Raw genomic sequence first — 22,393 nt, forward strand, 5'->3', positions numbered from 1 at the left:
CCTCTCACATCACCCACATCTATTCCAGCCCTCTACCTGCGCCTGTCCCAGGCCCATCACCCCCTCCCCTCCCTCATAGCCATTCCCTGATGGTGGAGCAGCAAGTGTCTTAAAGTGAGTGGCTATTGGGTACCTCCGAGGCTGAAGTGGGGTGATTATAAGAAAAAGAGCTGCGAATTCTCTCTTCTCCCTCTCCCCCACGCCGCATACTCCACACTTAAATAACAGAAACCAGGCTCCAGGTCTGAGGGGTGCAAACCCAGGTCCAGGTCCAGACAAATGTGAAGACGGACCCAACCTGAACAGTGCCTGGTCCCATTGGGGAGGAGGGGGTTGCTGAGCAAAGCCGAGAGAAATGTGGGACTTAAGTCGCCCGACCTCTCAACCCTTTGGCTTCCTGCACAGTGAAGTGCGGGTGTGGGATTTTCTCCCTCTTTCCGGCTGGAAGAGTGCGTTTTAAGTAGTGATGCTCTCTGCACGGTGCCTGGAGTCGCGCTTCCTGGTCCCTTACGGGAAGATCGATGTCCCCCTGGGAACGGCCAATGTGCGGACTACAGCCAGCCGGCCGGACTCCTAACAGCAGCTCTCAGACCTGGCCTGGGTAGAGGGGCCCACCACTACCGGCCCCGGGGTCTTAAAGACAGCAAGTCTCCAGCGCTAGGCAGCCGCGCCGCAAGAAGCCTCTGTCCCCGCCCCCCCGGTGCCGCGCCCATTGGCTGGGCTTCTTGTTGGCCCCGCCCAGCGATCTGTCCGACTGGCGCTGACGCATGCGCGGGAGCCCGCCGCCGCCACGGCTTCAGCACCAGCGCCCGGACAGCGGTGCCGCCCACGGGCATGGACGCCGGCAGCGGCCCCGGCAGCAGCGGTCCGGCTCCCGGCCTGGGTCCGGAAGGGGAGCAGCGGCCCAAGGGGGAGACTTTGGCCCCAGACGGCAGCTCCCCGGACAGGTAGGGCGGACCTCTCCGCAGACCCAGCTCGCAGACCTTCCCAGCACCCCCGCCCCAGGTATCCCGGTAGCCGCCATATGTCTCCCTCATTCATTCCTCAGCCCCTCCCAGAGCCCCTTCCAGCGCCTCGGAGCTACCGGCCCCCTGGCCACGCCCTCATTCTGCTGGGTCAATTTTCTCCTCCCTGATACCCCCTACTGTCAGTCCCCATCGCCCTCACTGCCCGAATACCTGCCCCATCCACTGTTCCTACCTTACCTCTAGGGCCGGGGATTCCTCCGACCCTTCGGCCTCCTGAGCCCCTCCCTCTAGGCCCTGCCCCCGCATCTTCTTAGTAAGCCCCAAGCCCGCGGAGACCTCAGTCTGGGTTCCAGCATGTCAGTGTGCTTGAAGGTGCGCGTGTGGCATAGACGGGAGGATCCCCCAGGTGTGTGTCCTGGGGAGGGCAGACAGTCGCCGCCACGCCAGGAACTGTCTTTGTCCATCACCATCAGTCTCCAGTCTGCCTCCATAGCTGGCTGCACACGTGTCGGCTTGAGTCCCCGCGTGTGGCGACTACCAGCACACTCGCTGGAGGCGCAAGGGTGGGCAGGCTCTGAGGCTCAGGCTGCGGTCAGTACCATCCCTGAAGGAGTCCCAGGCTGGCAGGACAAGAGGAGCACCTTCTCACTGAGGGCCCAGATCTCAGTACCTCTCCTCCACCTTCCTCCACCATATGTGTGAGGGAACAGCCCAGCCAGGTAGCAATATGGCGCAATTTCTGTGCCCTGCCTGGTCTGCCGCCCTCAGAATCCCTCCTCTGACATGACACTGCCTCTCTCTCTCCTGCCTGTACTAAAATAAGGCATTCTCTGGGGGCAAAAAGCAGAGGTGGACATACACTGCCCCAGTTAAAATGTATGTTCTGCACCTCAGAGCAAAGAGGAGGCCCCACAAGTAGAGAAAAATGTTTTCTTCCCTTTACTGTTAACACATCAGCCTGGATAGATTTAGCCACCTTTCACTCTGAAAGTCACAGAGCTTTCTTCAAGGCAGTGAGACACAGGATGGATGTGTTCCCTGGACCAGGGAGCTGCCTGGGACTATTGCCTGACCAAAGAGCCAAGGATGGACAGAGCAGGGACAGGACAGGCCAGGGTGGGGACCTGGGGCCAGGGGTATCCCTAGAAGGGGCTGGAGAGTCATTTGCTGTCTTGGATATTTCATCAAGGATAAGCCTTGTCTGGTCTGATCATTTCCCCTGCACATTCTTGGGCACAGGAACCACTTGTTCTCTTTCAGCAACTCCTTGGGACCTCTGGCCTCTCTCTGCATTTCTCCAGGGACCCTGGACACTAATCAGGCAAAGGGACACAGTTCAATTCAAGAAACACAAATATGTTCCTGCTGAGCTAAGTAGTACTCTGGAGTTAAGATACGCAGCGAATAAAACAGTGTGCTGTTTGCGTGTAAGCACACCCATGGTCCTTTACTAATTCATTGACTCCAGAGCAATTTGAAATAGTTCATTCACTGTGTTTTTAAAATTACCTTTTTATTTTCCTAGTGGCATGAACTTCTCCCTCATCTGCCTTGGCCACTCTGCGGGATCACATGGATGGCCATATGGCTATGTGTCTGTGGGCCTGGGGGTGCCGTTAATGCGCATGTACATTCACCTCTTATGACTCTCCCAAGTGGGGGCTGTGTGTGTTGGGGGGGGCCTGTCAGCCAGGCCCTGGCTGCTTTAGCTTTGGCCTCTTGAGGAAGCCCTGTGTCACCACCTTCCATCCCCCTGCCTGCCTGGCCCAGTCACTTGGGTTACAGGCCAGCCTAGGAGGTTGCTCACCCTTGTCAGAGCTGTGAAACTGAGGGGGTGAGAATGAATGCCTCTTGGGGTGGCAAGGCCAGGGGTGTTTAACCTGTATTACTACTAGGTCTCTGGAAAACCGAGGGCAGCGGGGCCTGGCAGGAGAAAGCTTTTATTCTCAGAAGAGGTTGGCTCTTCTCCTCGGGAGGGTTGAGACCAAGGCCCAGTTCTATAGCTAGAATGTGAAGGATTTCAAATTCTGCCACACTGACAATGATGGGCACTGTCAAGAAGGATGAGATTTGGGAGCAGCTGATCGTAGGTCTCTGGAGAGGGATGAGAGGGGTTGAGAAGAAAGGGCTGGGGCCAGGGAGACCCCAGTAGAAGCAAACCAACAGTAGAGGCTGGAATCCCCCTGGAACAGAATCCAGCTCAAGAACAGAGCAGGCTTATGAGCTTTGGCAGACTGGTTAAGGGGAAGTGCTCCCTTTCTCCTCCAGCACCCCCATAGTGCTAGCTACCCTTAATGGAAAAAAAAAACCCAAAACATTCCAAGTGGGGCAGGGGGAGCCTGGCTCTAGGAAAAGCCCAGTACTCAGTGAGTGCTCTAAGGCCATGGGCAGCTGGACTAGACACCCTGGCTGCCCCACCCTCCTGAGCCCTGGAATGCAGGCTTTGCTCTAAGGAGGGAGACCAAGGGGCGCCTGGCTGGCTCAGTCAGTGGAACACGTGACTCTTGATCTCGGGGTTGTGAGTTTGAGCCCCACATAGAGTGTAGAGATTACTTTTTAAAAAAATCTTGGGGCACCTGGGTGCCTGAGTCAGTTAAACATGCGACTCTTGATCTCATCTCGGGTCTTGATCTCAGGGTCGTGAGTTCAAGGCCCATCTTGGGCTCCATACTGGGCATGGGGAGCCTGCTTAAAAAAAAATTAAAATTAAAAATTAAAAAATTAAGTCTTGGGACGCCTGTGTGGCTCAGTTAAGCATCCAACTCTTGATTTTGGCTCAGGTCATGATCTCAAGGTTATGAGATCAAGCCCTGCATGGGGCTCAGCACTGGGTGTGGAGCCTGCTTAAGATTCCCTCTCTCCCTCTGCCTCTGTCCCTCTCTCCCCATGATGCACGCGCGCTCTCTCTTTCTCAAAAAAATAAAATATAAAATAAAACCTTTAAAAAATAATAAATTAAGGGGAGACCAAGACTAATGGGTCATTTTCATGCCTTCAGGATAACCCAGACCAAGAGTGGTGCCCAACATGTGATAGGAGCTCAAAAGAGACCTGCAAGGGGCGCCTGGGTGGCTCAGTCGGTTAAGCATCTGCCTTTGGCTCAGGTCATGATTCCCAGGGTCCTGGGATCAAGGTCTGCATCAGGCTCCTTGCTCCGTGGGGAGCCTACTTCTCCCTCTGCCTGCCTCTCTCTCTCTGTCAAATAAATAAATAAAATCCTAAAAAAAAAAAAAGACCTGCAGAATAAAAACTTTAAAGAAGTAAATGTCAACACTTATGCACATAAACCCAGGCCATTTATCCAGCTTCAGATGACAGAGCCGGGAGCCCACCTCCAGTGCTCCCCCATTTTGCCCTCGGCATGAAGGTCGTGCTTTCCCAGACTGCTATGCCAGCCAGCCATCCTTCCGCGAGGAGGAGGAAGAGCTTGCCTCTTCTTCCCAGTTCCTCTACTTAGTCTCTGGGCAGAACCCAGCGTCCCTGGGCAATGTCTGCTTGTCACCAGGGCCAGGACTCTGGCCTCTCCCCGCTGTGGGAGTGCAGCAGGCGGGGCTGAAAGCCAGGGTTGGCTCGGCGTAAACCACACAGCTACACAAGTTCTGGCAGGCCAGGTGAGTCCGGTAAATGCAGGGAGGAGACAGGGCTCTGCCAGGGCTTCCCAGCCAAGAACCTCTCTGGGAACACCCCATAGCCATCTACTCCTGTCCCAAGTCTGGTGGTCCTGCCTCCCCCTGCACCCAGGAAGTGGGGCTGGGTCCATGTACTGAGTACGGCCCTCGTGAGTAATTTTTTTAAAAATATTTCATTTATTTATTTGAGAGAGAGAGACAGAGTTAGCAAGAGAGAGCATGAGTGGGGAGGAGAGGGAGAAGCAGGCTCCCCGATGAGCAGGGAGCCCGATGCGGGGCTTGATCCCAGGACCCCGGGATCATGACCTGAGCCGAAGGCAGATGCTTAACCAACCGAGCCACCCAGGCACCCCCATCATGAGTAATTTTGAAAGAAGAATCTATTGCTGACTCCGCCTTGGTAAGTTCTTTGGGGGTCCCAACTCCCTCTCCCAACTGTGCACACTCTTGCAAAGCAAACCTTCTGCCCCATGGCCCAAGGGCGGTGGAAGGGCAGCACTTGACTCTGCCAAACCTTCCCCGACTACCCCCACCCCTGTCAAAGTTGGGCCTTCCTCCAGGAAGCCCTCTGTGACTTCCTCTCTCACAGCACTCAATATGTTGGACTCTTGTCAACGTCTCCCACCTACTATGAGTGCCTAGAAGACAAAGATGGGCCTTATTCATCTGAGCACCACCATTAGCAGCTTGTCTAGGGCTCAGTATTCACTCAACAAACATCCCCGGGACTCTTCTGAGTGCAAGGCACTGTTCAAGGCCCTCGGGCTACAGAGATGAACAAAGGCACAAGACCCTGCTCTCCCAGAGCTCACATTCCATAGGAGAGGCAGGCAAGAAACATGACAACTGTATAATGTCCGGTTGTGGCAAATGCTGTGAATAAACATAAAGCAGGGTAGGGGGATAGAGAGCTGGCAGGTAGTTATTTAGAAAGGGTAGTCAGGGAAGGCTTCTCTAAGAAGGTAGTAGTTGAACTGAGACCAAAGGGAGGCTGTGAGCCATGCAGTTATCTTGGGGAGGAGATCCCAAGCTGAGGGAGGAGAAAGTTCAAAGGCTCTAAGGTGGGAACAAGATTGCAGTAGGTGCTCAATGACTGTCTGCCAAGAGAATAAACAGGTGGCTGCAGCAGAAAGAGCACAGGACTGGGGCTCCTGGGTGGCTCGGTTGGTTAAGCATCTGCCTTCGGCTCAGGTCATGATCCCAGGGTTCTGGGATCCAGCCCCACATCGGGCTCCCTGCTCAACAGGGAGCCTGCTTCTCCCTCTCCCACGCCCTCTGCTTATGTTCCCTTTCTCTCTGTCTCTCCCTCTGTCAAATAAATAAATAAAATCTTTAAAAATAAATAAATAAAATAAAATAAAATCTTAAGGGGCACCTGGGTGGCTCAGTCAGTTAAGCATCTGCCTTCAGCTCAGGTCATGATCCCAGGGTCCTGGGATCCAGCCCTGCATCGGGCTCCTTGCTCAGTGGGGAGCCTGCTTCTCCCTCTGCCTGCCGCTCCCCCTGCTCGTGCTCTCTCTCTCTGTTTCTCTCTCTCTCAAATAAATAAATAAAATCAGAAAGAAGAAAGAAAGGAAGGAAGGAAGGAAGGAAGAAAGAAAGAAAGAAAGAAAGAAAGAAAGAAAGAAAGAAAGAGTGCAGGACTGCAAGTCAGAATGGGTTTAAGGCCCAGCTCTTCTTATCTCCCTGAACGTATTTTCAAATATAGAACAAGGAAAGTATTTCCCCTGTAGGGTTTTGTGAGAAGTACACAAGATCATACACATAAAAGCACAGTGTCTGGCACGTCGCAGGCTGCCAATAATGTTTTTTGAGTGCATGCACAGGTGAGTGAATGAGACAAGCTACCCAAGAGGTAGGATGGGGATGGACAGCTAGAGGCTGCACCCTCTTCACCTCTCCCCCAGGACTAATAAGAACAACCCCAAGCCTCCGTCTCCTTGTCTCAGACTACTGAACAATGCTGGGGCATGGGGTAGCCCAACACCATTCCCCACCCCCAACACCCTTGTCTCCTCTCTCCCCAGGTCCCAGAGCAAGGCCCCTGAGGCAAGCCCAGAGAAAAGCTGCTGCCCCCACAGAGGCCCCTTGGAAGACCCTTCCAATTCTTCAGGACCCCCACCAGCAACTTCCACCCTCCAGCCTGTGGGCGCGTCCAGCCCCTTGGCCCCTGCACACTTCACCTATCCCCGGGCACCACAGGAATACCGGGGGGACAGTTCCCTGCCAGGGCTTGGGGACCGGGCAGCTCTGTGCCCCCATGGCTCTAGCCTCAGCCCTTCTCCAGCCCCCTCACAGCGAGATGGGGCCTGGAAGCGACCATCTGTGCAGCACCCTGTGGTCAGTGTCAGGTAAGGAAGGGTCCAGCAGCCTGCAAGCTTCCGCTGGAAGATGGGGCAGGGCTTAAAAGTGGGGTGAGCCCCCCGGGCTCTGGACTCCTTCATTAAGAGGCAGCCCAGGATGTCCCCTGCCTCTGATGGAGGAGGCAGCCTGGACGGAGGAGGAAGTAAGGGTTGGAGCTTGGGAGTAGAACAGCCTGAAAGGGCTAATACCATCTTGCCCTGTCCCCACACCCTACGTCCCACCCTACAAGATGGCTCTGACAAGCAAGTGTCTTTTCTTCTCTTCCACAGGCAGGAACGGACCTTCCGGATGCCAAAGAGGTAGGCCTGGGCCTCTGGCCCCCTAGGGATGACTAGGTTGGTGCTGAGTCTGGCCCTCCCACCCCTTCCTGGTGACTCCTAAGCTCACTGCGCCCTGCTACCACACCCAACACCAGTTCCAGTGGCTTCTCTTCCTCTTTCCCAGCTATTCCCAGCTGATCGCCGAGTGGCCAGTGGCTGTGCTCCTGCTGTGTCTGGCTGTCACCCTCCTCTGCACCCTGGCTGCCCTGCTGGGGGACCAGCTGCCCGACTTCTCCAAGCCCTTGCTGGTAAGAGGCTAAGGGGAGGGACAGGGATGCCCAGACTGGCCACCTCATCTCAGTCTGGGGCAGAAAGTTGGAGCAACCCAGCTGGGGGTGGGATGGCAGTGGTGGGCTCTTGACCCCCAGAGTGAGTTGGGGCGATGGCACAGAGGTGATACTCTCGTCCAACAATCCAGAAAGGCAGGCTGGCCTTCCCCGCTCCAAGGACTCAAAGGGCAGAGCCAAGAAGGGCCAGAAGGAGCACTTCTCCTTCTGCCCGCCTGATCTTCTCTGTTCCCCTCCCTGCAGGGCTTTGAGCCTCGAGACACAGACATTGGGCGCAAGCTAGTGGTCTGGAGAACACTGCAAGCCCTCACGGGCCCCAGGAAGCTGCTTTCTCTTTCCCCAGACCTTGAACAGAACAGGTAGTGGGTTTCCATCTTTCCACTGTTGAAGGGAATGGGGGAAAGAGAGAGGGCATTGGGTGACCTCCCCAAATGCAGGTCAGAGGGACTTGCTGGGGTCTGCTGGGAAGTGGTGTCTGGCCTCCTCCGAGCCCCCACCCCTTGATGGTGCCTGGCATAGATTTTTCTCTCTACCTCAGCTCAAACGCCCACACCACTCTGAGCCCCACACCCTGGAGCAGTGCCCAGGAGGGCTTAGTCCGGCCTCGAAGGATGGTGGAGCCCCTGGAGGACAGAGGGCCAGAGAGCTTCTTCTGTGGCCCGCCTGGTAAGCAGCAACCTGGCCAGTTCCTGCCTTTAATGGTAGTCCCCATCATGCCTACTACAACAGGAGGGCGCAGGAGAACAAATCAGGGCAGACAGAAAGGAAGGAGGCCGGCTGGCCACGTTCAAGCCAAGGAAGTTGGGTTACAGTTGGGAGGCTGAGGTAGGACTCAGGTGCTCCAGCCACACAAAGTCAGGCTGGGTGGGGGCAGCGGGACACCGGATCAGGCAGCCAGGCACAGGTCTCAGACTCTTGAGAATCTGAACCTCATATGGTCCTGGGTAAGCGTCTTCCCTCCAGTGGGCCCAGGACCTGATGCCAAAGAGCTGAACTCTGGGGTGTGTGTTGCAGAGAAGAGCTATGCACAGCTGGTGTTCATGTCCACCTCAGCGGGCAGCCTGTGGAACCTGCACGCCATCCATTCCATGTGTCGCATGGAACAGGACCAGGTGAACCGACTGGGGAGGTGCCAGGGGTTGGGAGGTTGGGGGTGGGGGGCGGACCAGGAACATGAGGGACCTAATCCCCAGGAAATACAGCTAAGCCAGGACTGCCAGCGTGGACTGAGGAAGAGTACTCCTTGCTTAGAAAAGTATTCGAACCCCTGTTGAAAGGTTCCAGATTGGGGTGGGGAAAGAAGAGTCAGCTGTTTTTAGAAAAGCCAAACACAGCCAAGACTACAGAGACTATGCAGAGCCTGGGGATTTTCAAAAGGTCCTGAAAAGGAGTCTCAAGAGCTGTTGAGCAGGCCCCAGCCCAAGGCCCCCACCTCCATCAACCCAAGCAGTGCCAATCCAATCATGCTAATTGGAGAGCCATATACCATAACATCTGAAGAAAGGTTTGCTGCTAAAAACAGTGCAAACACCACTGAGTAGCCCAAGGCACTCCACACAAGTGTATCTCAAGTACCAAAAGACACTGGTTAGGAACATGTGCCCTGGAGTCAGATTCCTGAATTCAAGGCCTGTTCTTTCTTTCTTTCTTTCTTTCTTTCTTTCTTTCTTTCTTTCTTTCTTTCTTTCTTTCTTTCAAGATTTTATTTATTTTTTATCTGAGAGAGAGACAGCAGGGGGAGGAGCAGAAGGAGAGGGACAAGGAGACTCCACGCTGAGCACAGAGCCCCACATGGGGCTGCAACCCATTATCCCGAGATAACAGCCTGAGCCAAAATCAAGAGTTGGGCACTCAGCCAAATGAATCACCCAGGTGCCGCAAGGCCAGTTCTAATACTCCCTAGCTGTGTGACTTGCAGGCACCTTTCTAAACTTCTCAGTGCCTCAGGCTTTGTATATAGAAAATGGGGCAAATAATGGTACTTTTCTCATAAGGATGTTGTGACAATTAAACAAGATAGAATTTGCCGTAAAGACTGGCAATAGAAATCTCTCAATAAATGTTGCTGTTGTCACCATGATCTCAGGCCCAAGGCCATACCGCCAGTTGGTAGCAAAACAGGGCCTCGGATCCCCAGGCCAGTGCCCTCCAGAGCTACACCAGCTGTTGTGATGTGTCATGTCAACAGCAGGTGGGAGAGAAAAGGAGGCATGAGGTCTGAAAAAGAAATAGCCCTGTCCCGAAGACGGTTTAAGCAGCCCAGTGGACAGAGGTAGGGGGCTAAGGTTTGGCACTGACCCTGACGCTGGAATGTTTTGGTCCCCACTTTTCCCACTGCTGGCTTCCAGTTCCCCGGACCCTTGACCCATCTGTGGCCAACACTGCCCCTTCCACTCCCAGCTGAGGCAGGGCAGAACTGGGGTGTGTGCTGCAGGGGCCCTTAGGGCAGGACCTCTCAGGCTGAGGCCTCGGGAAGCATTCCTGCGCCACCCCCCCACCCCCCCTTTGGTGGAGTCAAGACGTGGCCAGGAACCAAATGCAGATCTGAGACAAGCCTCGGCTGCTGGGCTGTCAGAATACCTCTCCGCCTCCGCCCTCGAGCCTGACGGGAGGTGAGAGGGCCCTGGACAGGGCCCGGGGAACCTGGGCCCCCGCCTTGCCCCTGAGCTCTCTCCCGCCCTGTGTGCCGTACAGATCCGCTCCCATAGCCACTTTGGGGCGCTGTGCCAGCGTACGGAAGCCAACAGGTGCTGCCCCAGCTGGTCCCTGGGCAACTACGTGGCCGTGCTCTCCAACCGCTCCTCCTGCCTGGACACTACTCAAGCCGATGCAGCCCGAACGCTGGCCCTTCTGCGGGCCTGCGCCATCTACTACCACCGCGGTGCCCTGGTGCCCTCCTGTCTGGGCCCCGGGCAGGACAAGCCCGCGCACTGCGCCCAGGTTCCCACCAAGTGCTCCCGGAGCAGCGCCGTCTACCAACTCCTCCACTTCGTGCTGGACAGGGACTTTCTGAGTCCCCAGACTGCTGACTACCAGGTGCCCTCCCTCAAGTACAGCCTGCTCTTCCTGCCCACTCCAAAGGGGGCCTCCATGATGGGCATCTACCTGGACCGCCTAGCCACGCCCTGGGGGCTCTCTGACAACTACACATGCATCACTGGCATGGACCTGGGCCTCAAGCAGGAGCTGCTGAGGCACTACCTGGCCCAGGACACCGTGTACCCCTTGCTGGCCCTGGCTGCCATCTTCCTCGGCATCGCCCTCTACCTGCGTTCCCTCTTCCTCACCCTCATGGTGCTGCTGGGGGTGCTGGGCTCCCTGCTGGTCGCCTTCTTTCTTTACCGAGTGGCCTTCCGCATGGCCTACTTCCCGTTCGTCAATCTGGCAGCCTTCGTCCTGCTCAGCAGCGTCTGCGCCAACCACACCCTCATCTTCTTCGACCTGTGGCGCCTCAGCAAGAGCCAGCTGCCGTCCGCGGCGCTGGCACAGCGCGTGGGCCGCACCATGCACCACTTCGGCTACCTGCTGCTGGTCTCGGGCCTAACCACAGCCGCCGCCTTCTATGCCAGCTACCTGAGCCGCCTGCCGGCCGTGCGCTGCTTCGCCCTCTACCTGGGCACGGCCGTGCTGGCGCACCTGGCGCTCACGCTGGCCTGGCTGCCCTCCTCCGCCGTGCTCCACGAGCGCTACCTGGCGCGCGGCTGTGCGGCCCGGGCGCGGGGCCCGCGGGGCGGCAGTGCGCCCCGGCGACTGGCGCTGGCCCTGCACCGGCGGCTCCGCGGCCTGCGCAGGGCGGCGGCCGGCACCTCGCGCCTGCTCTTCCAGCGCCTCCTGCCCTGTGGGGTCATCAAGTTCCGCTACATCTGGATCTGCTGGTTCGCCGCGCTGGCGGCCGGGGGCGCCTACATCGCGGGCGTCAGCCCCCGCCTGCGGCTGCCCACCCTGCCGCCGGCGCGCGGCCAGGTCTTCCGGCCTAGCCACCCCTTCGAGCGCTTCGACGCCGAGTACCGCCAGCAGTTCCTGTTCGAGCGGCTGCCTCAGGGCGAGGGCGGCCACATGCCCGTGGTTTTGGTGTGGGGCATCCTGCCGGTGGACACCGGCGACCCGCTGGACCCCCGCAGCGACAGCTCGCTGGTGAGCGACCCCGCCTTCTCGGCCGGCGGTCCCGAGGCCCAGCGCTGGCTGCTGGCCCTCTGCCACGGAGCTCGGAATCAGAGCTTCTTCGGAGCCCAGCCGGAGGGCTGGCCCACACTGTGCTTCGTGGAGGCCCTCCAGCGCTGGGTGCAGAGCCCCGCTTGTGGCCGCCTGGGGCCGGGCCTCTGCTGTGGCCACGCAGGCTTCCCTTGGGCACCGCAGCTTTTCCTGCACTGCCTCAAGATGATGGCTCTGGAGCAAGGCCCCAACAGCACCCGCGACCTAGGACCCCGCTTCAATGCCCACGGCAGCCTGGCCGCCCTGGTTCTGCAGTTCCAGACCAACTTCCAGCATAGTCCGGACTACAGCCAGGCCCACCGCTTCTACACTGAGGTCAGCCACTGGCTGGCGGCCGAGCTGGGCCGGGCACCCGCCGGCCTGCACCGGGGCTGGTTTACCAGCCATCTGGAGCTCTACAGCCTGCAGCACAGCCTGAGCACAGAACCTGCTGTGGTGCTGGGCCTGGCGCTGGCGCTGGCCTTTGCCACGCTGCTGCTGGGCACCTGGAACGTGCCGCTCAGCCTGTTCTCCGTGGCAGCTGTGGCGGGCACCGTCCTGCTCACCGTGGGCCTCCTGGTTCTCCTTGAATGGCAGCTCAACACTGCCGAAGCCCTCTTTCTCTCCGCCTCTGTGGGCCTCTCGGTGGACTTCACCGTCAACTACTGTATCTCCTATCACCTGTGCCCACACCCTGACCGCCTGAGCCGCGTGGCCTTCTCCCTGCGCCAGACCAGCTGTGCCACGGCAGTGGGGGCCGCGGCCCTGTTCGCCGCCGGTGTGCTCATGCTCCCCGCCACAGTGCTGCTCTACCGCAAGCTGGGCATCGTCCTGATGATGGTCAAGTGTGTCAGCTGTGGCTTTGCCAGCTTCTTCTTCCAATCTCTGTGCTGCTTCTTTGGGCCAGAGAAGAACTGTGGGCAGATCCTCTGGCCTTGTGCCCACCTGCCGTGGGACGCTGGAACCGGGGAGCCGAGTGGGGAGAAGGCAGGCCGCCCACGGGCAGGGCCGGTGGGAGGGGCGCCCGGATCCTGCTCGGAACAGTACGAGCTCCAGCCCCTGGCACGGCGCCGGAGCCCCAGCTTTGACACCAGCACGGCCACGAGCAAACTGTCCCACCGGCCCTCAGTGCTCTCTGAGGATCTCCAGCTGCACGATGGCCCCTGCTTCTCCCGGCCCGCACCGGCCCCTGCATCCCCGCGGGAGCTGTTCCTGGACCACCAGGCCGTCTTCAGCCAGTGCCCAGCCCTGCAGACCTCGTCCCCCTATAAGCAGGCCGGCCGCAGCCCCAAGACCCAAGGCAGGCAGGACTCCCCGGGGCAGAAGGCTGAGGCTGTGCAGGCCTTACCAGAAGCCCCCGCCCACGCTCCCAAAGCCAGGGCTGTGGAGCCTCCTGATTGCCTCTCCTCCTCAGCCAGCACCCTGGAGGGGCTCAGCGTCTCTGATGAGACCTGCCTGAGCGCCTCGGAGCCCAGTGCCCGAGTACCAGATTCTGCGGGTGCCTCCCCAGACGACCTGGATGAAACTGAGCCAACAGTACCCGAGCGGGGCCAGCTGAACGGGAAGCGGGACACCCTGTGGCTGGCACTGAGGGAGACGGCGTACGATCCATCACTGCCTGCCTCCCACCAGAGCAGCTCGTCCTGGAAGGGCCGTGGGGCCCCGGGGGACGGCAGCCCCGTGGTGCTGCCCAACAGCCAGCCAGACCTGCCAGATGTTTGGCTCCGCAGGCCCAGCACCCACACTTCCGGCTACAGTAGCTGAGGGAGGCCCGGGGAGGCCGGACTAGGGTGCAGAGCCTGCCGGAGGTGACGAGGCAGCCCCAGATGGAGCCTGATGGTGTCTCCCCACCTCAGCATGGAGAGGTTTCACCACCCAGCTGTGGATTTTAAACCCTGCCACATGTGTCAGCCTTGGTCCAGGCTGCCGCTTACTCCCCACATCTGGAGGATTCAGTGGGACGGATCTTTGGAGTGAAAGGTCACAGGCTCATGTCCTGTGACTTGCTGAGCTCTCGTCTGCCCCGTGTAGTGCCAACCAGGACCTCTGGAAGAGGGAAGGCCAGATATGTAGCCCCAGGTATCAGGGGGAGGCTGACCTGGCCCCCATGCTAAGTGAGCGTGAGAGGCCCAGTCCTTGGGACCCTGCATGGCGCCTCACCAACCAAAAGAGCCCTGGGGAACTTCAGCAGCCTCCGGGACCTCACACCTTTCAGGGGCTCTTTATCAGGACACTTCCTTCTCTTTGGGGAGCTTCTCTGGACCAGAATTAGGCTGAGGCCTCTTTCCTGAATGGTGCTACACCCTCATACTCCCCAGTCTGACCAGCAATTTGTCAAGGCTGGGCAAAGATGGCTGCTGGGAACAAAGCAGGGGGAGGAGGGCTGGTGGGTCCCAGAGTGTCTCTAAACCGCAGGATGGTCCCTCGTGGGGAGCTGCTCTGGCACAGAAAGAGTGCTCTCCCCTGTAAACAAACAATAAGAACCCTTTACATCCTGCATCTCTTCCTTTACACAATACTTAACTTGCATACCCATGTCTCCCTGGAATCTCACCGTTTCACTCTGGGGTAGCCTGCAATTAGCCAGGTCCTTTTGCCCCCTGATTTATAGGTAAAGTCGTTGAGAATAAGTAAGGTTAAGTGACTGACCCACAGTCACAGAGCTCATAAGTGTGGGAGCGGGCTTCCTGGCTCACTCCACCACTAGAACTCCCACTCTCCTGGCTACATGCCCCAGGGCATTGGCCTGTGGCTAACTTGCTGGTTCACCTTGCAGGTGTCTCTGAGGACACTCCCATCCTTCCCGTCTTCAGACCTCCATCTCCAGACAGAGCGATACTCTGAGCAAGCCCGCAGTTGCTCCAGCCCTGTGCTTCCCTCCAGATCCACTGAGAACCTACCAGCTCTGAGGCATCGTGGCTGAGCCAATTCCCAGGCTCAGGGGCATGCTTCTTCCATGGCCACAGTGTGTGGAGAACCCCTGCCAGGAGAGGCACGGAGGGCAGTAGAGAATTCAGCTAAGGCGGGAACTCAGGCCGGCCCTTTTTGGGGGTGTGTGAGTCCAAAATTGTTCCCCGGGTCAGGGTCCCCAGCTTCCTATGGACAAGTCTGTCTGGGGGCACTCAGGAGACCAAAAGGTGACTCCCTGTCCCCAAAGCAAAGAGTGTCTCTGCAAGGTTTTGTGCCATGTGAGAGCTCCTGGCCCTTGGAGCAAATTTACTTGAATACTTACTCTCATGTGGAACCACAATGAGACAGAAGCATGGAAGGGAAATTGAACATCTGCCTTCGAGGAGCTCACGTGCTAGCTGGGGGAGCAGCTCGCACACATAAGCAGGCACGGACGGGTCACTGACGGCACCACGACTGTCACCATTCATACTGCTAAAGGTCAAGTACCCAAGATCAGGTAACCAGGAAGGCTTCCCAGAGGGGAGACAACTTGAGCTGGGCTTCAGAAGTCCAAGTATCTCAGACTGGAAGGGACCTTAATGACCATTTATTCCAGCAGTTTTCAAACTTTGTAGCCTCAGGATCCTTTCTTCAAAGAATCCTTGTGTGAAAACACAGTATGTAAAACAGATAAAAAACAGCTACTCTGGTGAGTGCTGAGTGGGGGGTGTACAGAGTCAGCTCAGCCTCCCTTTCTACTGTGTCTCTCGGGGCCCCCTCCAGCTCCTGGCAGCTCCACAGAATGTGGTATGAAAACCACTGATCCAGGCCGTTTTACAGATGAGTATCACAGAGTGGGATGGATTCTTCTAGGGCCAGACAGACAGCCTGTGATCGAGCTGGAGGCAAATCAAAAGGTGTTTTCGTTTTGTTTTTTTCCTATATTGTTGAGACCTACCTCCCACTGCAAGTAGCCCGTGAGAAGTGGAGCAGAAACCCAAATGACACACAGGAGTTGTGGAAGAGAGAGAAGACCATGGGTGGGAATGACAGGATACATCGGCTCCTTTGCAAGATAAGAAAATCAAACCCATTTGACCCCTGACACCTGGAAGAGGAGGCAGGGACTAGACCTATCCTCTCGGAGGTCTGTGGGGACCACTCTATCCTCATGTCCAAGTGGAATTCCACCTCTCTGGCCTGGGGCTGCTCATCAGGGTCTTGGCTTCTCTACACCATGGACAATGCCCTTCTGTATCACACAGCCACGCCTTGAGAGCCCTGGCCTCATCTGGGACAATCAGCCAGAGGGAGGACAAGGTGAGCCCTTCCTCCTGAGCATGAGCAGAAGTCTGGCCTTGACTCAAAAGAGAGACCAGTGTCTTAGTTGCTCCTGAGCAGCTCACCAAGGCTCTTCTGCCTTGTATTGTAGAGGGGCAGCAGGGACCTGGACCAAAAGAACCCACTCCTCCACATCCTCTTTTGTGTCTTGCAAAGGGAGACATGGTGTCTGGGACTGGAGCTTCAAAACTTTGCCTGAACACAACCACTGAAATGTCAGAATACGGAGCGGTGGGTAGGGTGGGCATCAGGGCTGTGGGCACAGCTGAGGATCCTACTCAGAGCTTTCTGGGTCCCATTCTTGCAGGCCACAGCCACAAAACCCTACAGGAAAGCAGATGAACCAGAGTAGCTGAGGTACTGACTGGATTTGTTCTTTATAACACTGGCGCCCAAAGACTGGAAGAACCCAGTGGTAATCTAAAACATCACCTCACAGCTAGAGTGGCCCATACCAACAGCAGGCAACCCACATGAATGGATAATCCAGCCTGCCTCTCCAGCCCCAACTTTGGAAAGCAGGATTTAAAGCATTTCCAATTTCCTGTGAGTTTCAGCAGACCTATTCACTTTATTATTATTACCGGTGGTTACAATGAGTATATGGCTTAGAAGCATGCTGCGGCAGGGGAAAACCGGCTAAAGCATTCGTGTTTGCTCTGAAAAATTCAAGAAAAGTTTTCTTAACACTGAGACACTTTAAAATGGAACTACGTTGACACCCATCTGGGACTTAAGGTCATTTCTCCTATTTGTGCCACAGATCCTTGAACTCACACTCAGAGTATGAATAAGTGTGCTGTATGTTTTTAAACTGTAACTTGGTCTACTTTGTTACTACGGGAAAACCCATCCTTCCATGGCTGTGGCACTTTGTTGACAATGATAGAGACTGATTTGACTAGCACTCTTAGATTTTACTGGCACAAGGCATAAGTGATACCATGATATTTAGGCAATAGCCCAGCTTCAGCCTGATTCTGAAACAGACATCTCGCAAGAGATTTATAAGCTAAATTTCCTCGGCCCCGTCTAACTCATTCCATTCTTCTCCCATTGCATGACAGGACAGGGAGGCAGGCGAGAGGTATCAGGAAAGAAGATTCATTGGTTTACAACCTTCACCCATTTATCTGGAGAGTTTCTGATCTTTTCTTCCATGGTGGCCTTATCTCAGCCTTTGATAATACATGTAGGCAATGACAAGCTCTCTGACACCCCATCCCATCCATCAAGATTCCATTTGCTTGGGGATAGAAAAAACAGGCATTCCTCACCCTTTCCACCCACACCCTTGATCCCAGGGACAACTATAACTCAAGGTCTGGAGGTGTTTATGCTTAAGAGAAGAAATTGTAACTCAGTTCGATGGAAGATGAGAAACAAAAGAAAGCCACTATGTGCTATATGTAAATGATTGGTTGTCCAAAGCCATTCTGTGCTGAAAAGCCCTGGAAGGACCTTGATAAAGTTATAATCATTATGAGGCCTCTGTGTGGTTATTCAGTTCTGTGCCTTCTTCATTTAAGAACTTAAATTCAAGAGTGAAAGGTTGATACAGGATGCATATTAACCACATTTGTTTGGACTGAAAGACAGTATCAGATTTTTCTGATAGAAAGTCAGTCTGGGGGCATCTGGGTAGTTCAGTCAGTTGAGCGTCCGACTCTTGATTTCTGCTGGGGTCATGATCTCGGGGTCATGGGATCGGCCCGCATAGGGCTCCATGGCCAGTGGGCAGTCTGCTTAAGATTTTTTCCTCTCTCCCACTCCTTCTGCCCCTCCCCCTACTCTCTCTCTCTAAAATAAATAAATCTTTAAAAAAAAGAAAGCCAGTCTGATTTGGCTGATAGGTACAGAGGTCTAGCTTTGCACATAGGATATATGGTAGGCATTATCCAAAAGTGGAATGATTTAAATCTGCAGCTCCATGGTTTGAACAAAAATACATTTAGAGTACATATACAACTTCCCCTTTCAGACAAGATGGAGTAGCAGGGAACAGATTTGCCCTCCTTCCTGAAACAATCAACTAAATATAAAAACTGTGAAATAACAGTTTTCAAGATGGTGGACATCAGACAACAAAGGACAGTGATCCCTGAGAGACAAGAAACAAATGAGGTGAGCCCTATGATTGCCTCAGCTTATTGCTTGAGAGAGTTTCCAGGACATATTGCAGGGAGGGAGAACCCAGGCAGGGCCATGCAGGCTCCCTGAGCTGAGGAGATAGCTAGAGTTTGTGGCAATCCAAACTAAAGTGCTCAGAACAGAGTGCTGGTGAGAAAAAAGGTACGTAGAGAGAGAATTCTGGAGATCTGTAGAGCCTCCCACCCCTCAGCAGAGCACTACTCATCACGTAAATGTGAGGAAATTACTTGAGACTAAGGATAGAATCATCCAAAATGATTAGAACAGTAGCCAGTATTCATAGAGGACTGGAGTAGTGTCTGTTCCCATCAGCCAGACTGGAAAACTTCATAATTTATGAAGCATTGGTTGGAGTTCTCAGAAGGGTCTTGCCTTAGCAGTGGAGACACATTAGCCCCAGTTTTTTTCTTTTTTTAATTAGCCCTAGTTATTCATCCCATCTAATAAATTTTAAAAGCAAGACCTGAAGGGATCAAACTGTTTCTAAGTAATATAACTGCATCTCAGAACAAACCTCAAGAATACTTACAGGAATACAAAAATTACCAGCATGCAAAAACTCAAAATTTACAGTGTCTGAGGTCTAATAAAAAAATTACCTGTCATGCAAATAAGCAGAAAAATATGAACTATAGTGAGGAGGAAAACGAATTGACACCAACCCAGAACTGACACCGATATGAGAATTAGCAAAGACATTATTATAGCTGTATTCTATATGTTCATATAGCTAAGTAGAAACTTGGAAGATATTTTTAAAAATACACAAATTGAACTTGCAGAGATGAAAACAACTGTCTGAGATGAAAAACCACTGGATGGAATTAACAATAGTTTAGACACTGCAGAAAAAAAGATTGGTGAACTTGAAAACATGGCGATAGAAATTGTCCAAAATGAAACACCAAAAGAAAAGAATTTTAGAAATGAATAAAGAGGTACACAATATATAATAGGTGGAAAGTTGGTCCTTTACAAATACTTAAAATTATGAAGAAAGGTAGGCATCAGGTAAAAATGGATGAGAGGGCACACTGCTTTTGTTTTTGCTTAATTATCGGTAGAGGTATGTGAACAAAAAAAGAGCAGATTTGGCAAATGCTACTCCAGAGTCCGTCTTCCTTCCCCGTCTGTGTATGACTTTGCTCCTCTGATCATCCCCTCTCCCCCTGAAGTATCCTTTTCTTCCCCTCAGCTGGCTCATTCCCCTGAGCACATGTGTCCACTAGCAGCTGCATCTTTGAGAAAACCCCGCCTTGACCCCCACAACCCACCTCCACAGTTACTGCCCAATTGCTCTACTCCATCCACAAAGTTCCTAATGTCTGCATCCGCCATCACTGCTTCTTCATCTCTCATGTACTCTTTTTTTTTTTTTAAATTTATTTATTTGAGACAGAGAGAATGAGAGAGAGAGCACATGAGAGGGGGGAGGGTCAGAGGCAGAAGCAGGCCCCCCGCCGAGCAGGGAGCCCGATGCGGGACTCGATCCAGGGACTCCAGGATCACGACCTGAGCCGAAGGCAGTCGCCCAACCAACTGAGCCACCCAGGCGCCCATCTCTCATGTACTCTTTAACCCACTCCAGTGTGGCTTCCACTCAGACCTACCTCTCGCCCACAATTCCTTTTGCTATATTTGCCAATGACTTCTTTACCAGTTATTTTCAATAGTTTACCACTCCCTCCTTCCACAGTTTACCACTTCCTCCTCCTCGGCTTCTAAAGCACCGCCCTTTGTTTGTTGTCTTCTCACCTCTCTGGCACCTCTTTATCAGGTTTCTTGGCTGGCACCCTATCACTGCAACTTCTAAAAGCTGCCATCCCTATCCGTGGCTCTCTGTACACTCTGTACACTTCTTCTCTTGCTGATCTCATCCAGTATCTCAGCTTTTTTTTTTTTTTTTTTTTAAGTACATCCATACACCGACTCTCAAGAGTAGATCTCCAACCCAGACTCTCCTCTGGGCTCAAAGCCCGTATTTCAAACTGTCTACTTGACGGCTCCACTTGAATGTCTGAGAGGCATTTCAAGTTTAACATGTTCCAAACTAAGCTCTGAATCTCCCAGCAACATAAAATAGTGACTCTATCCACACAGTTATTCAAGCCTGGGAATTCTCCTTAAGAGTTCCTTCTCGGGGCGCCTGGGTGGCTCAGCATTCAACTCTGGGTTTCAGCTGGAGTCATGATCTCAGGGGTTGTGGGATTGAGCCCCACTTTGGCTTTGGGCTCCATGCTGAGTGGGGAGTCTGCTTGGAGATTCTCTCCCTCTGCCCCTCCTGTCATTTGTGCTCTCTCTAAAATAAATAATCTTTTAGGGGCACCTGGGTGGCTCAGTCCGTTAAGCATCTGCCTTCAGCTCAGGTCATGATCCCAGGGTCCTGGGATGGAGCCCTACATTGGGCTCTCTGCTCAGCAGGGAGCCTGCTTCTCCCTCTGCCTCTTCCCATCCCCACCCTGCCACTCACCCTGCTTGTCCTCGCTTGTGCTCTCTCTCTCTCTGTCCAGTAAATAAATTTTTTTAAAAATCTTAATCTTTTAAAAAAAATTTTCCTTCTCCCATTGCCCTCCTCCCACATCCAGTCCAACCCTGTCCGCCACGAGACAGTGGGTGGGGGCTGTTTTTAAAGAGGGAAGGTGAAGAGGTATGTTGACATATGGAATCTTCCCTTTTTCGGTAACTGCGCCTAGTTGTAGTAGCCCATTGGTCAGTTAGGATCTATGGAGATTTTGAGGTGGGTCACCTGCTGGGTCCATCTGTATTCAGCCAGGTGGTTGCTGTAGGCTATTTCTGCATTCCATCACTCTAGCCTGTTTGCTTAAAAGCGGCCTCTACACTCTCAGTACTACCAGCACCCTCATGGCCAAGCCAACATCTCTCATGTGAATCATTACAGTAGCCTCCCAACTACCACCCTAGTTTTGCCCTTACCCCCCTTCCATCCTTCATGAAGTAGTCAGAATGAGCTTTTTAAAATATAAATTGAATAACACTCTCCTGCTCTAGTATTTCAATGACTTCCCATTACTCTTAAGATAAAATCTTAATCTCTTTACCTCTGGTCTGCAAAACTTGCCATGTGACTTACTTCTGCAGCTTTATCTGTATCACTTTCCTCCCATCTCTCCTCCCATCTTTCATTCCCAGCTAGTCATACCAGCTTTGGGACTTTGCATTTTTCCTCTCTCCCCCATTGTTCATCTGAAAAACTCCCACTCACCTTTTTTTTTTTTTTTAAGGATTTTATTTATTTGAGAGAGAGCGAGAGAGGGCACAAGCAGGGGGGAGGGGCAGAGGGAAATGGAAGCAGACTTCCCACTGAGCAGGGAGCCCCACGTGGGGCTCCATCCCAGGACCCTGGGATCATGACCTTAGCCGAAGGCAGACACTTAACTGACTGAGCCACCCAGGCTCCCCGAACTCCCATTCATCTTTCATTAATCAAACATCACCTTAGATGTCTTCCCTCACTATCCAATTTCAACTGTTTCCCCAATTTTCTTCTCATAGCACATTGTGCTTTTCCTTCGTAGTTTTACTACAGTTGGCAAATATATATTTATTTGAGTTTTTTTCCCACTTAACTGAGATGTAACTAATAAGTTTGTGTGATTTTTTTGTTTCCATTTTCTAGATTGTAAACTCCAGGAAGGCAGAGCCAAAGTCAGTTCAGACTTTGTTTGTTGCTCCGCCCCCATCTGTCCTCTTAGAAGAATGGTCTGGCACACAGCAGGTGCTCAATAAATATTTATTAAGTAAAATGAATGAGTGCCTTAAGTGCTTGAGAACCCTGCCCTGTTCTCTAGGAGTAACTCTGAATCTCTGCTTAAAATCTGGGTAAGCGTGGGGGCACCTGGCTGGTTCAGTTGGTAGAGGATGGGACTCCTGATCTCTCCGTTGTGAGTCCAAGCCCCTCGTTTGTCCTAGGTGAGGCCGTATTTCCGCCCACAGATCCTTTTTAAACCTCACCTGCTACTCTCCACCCTACCCATCCAAATACTTTTATGCTCTTGCCAATCAGGCATCATGCAAAATCCCTAACAATCACGGACCAAATAAAGAAGATTGTGACAGACTCTAACGATGACCGCGTTTGTGTCTCAAGCCCGGAATACGACGCTGGCGGCTCATAGCTCCTTTCAGGCAGGGAAAGTGCACCACTCCCCTCCCCCGCCCATACCTGGGGCCTCTGACACCCAAAGCCTAGAAGCTCAGGCACTGGGCTCAGCTCTGACCTGCCGTACAGC

General features: G+C 53.9%; 1 protein-coding gene across 1 annotated transcript; it reads left to right on the forward strand.

Moving 5' to 3' along the window:
- Nucleotides 1–794: 794 nt before the first annotated feature.
- Nucleotides 795–17,479, forward strand: DISP2 (dispatched RND transporter family member 2). The gene is made up of 8 exons (XM_081830895.1): nucleotides 795–947; nucleotides 6,625–6,948; nucleotides 7,231–7,260; nucleotides 7,406–7,529; nucleotides 7,812–7,927; nucleotides 8,107–8,234; nucleotides 8,583–8,680; nucleotides 10,263–17,479. The coding sequence occupies exons 1-8, from the start codon at nucleotides 835–837 to the stop codon at nucleotides 13,521–13,523; spliced, it is 4,194 nt and encodes a 1,397-aa protein (XP_081687021.1). The 5' UTR covers nucleotides 795–834; the 3' UTR covers nucleotides 13,524–17,479.
- The last annotated feature ends 4,914 nt before the right edge of the window (nucleotides 17,480–22,393 follow it).

This window comes from Leptonychotes weddellii, chromosome 9, assembly GCF_054177405.1.
Source record: "Leptonychotes weddellii isolate Sample4059 chromosome 9, ASM5417740v2, whole genome shotgun sequence".
Taxonomy (NCBI): Eukaryota; Metazoa; Chordata; class Mammalia; order Carnivora; family Phocidae; genus Leptonychotes; species Leptonychotes weddellii.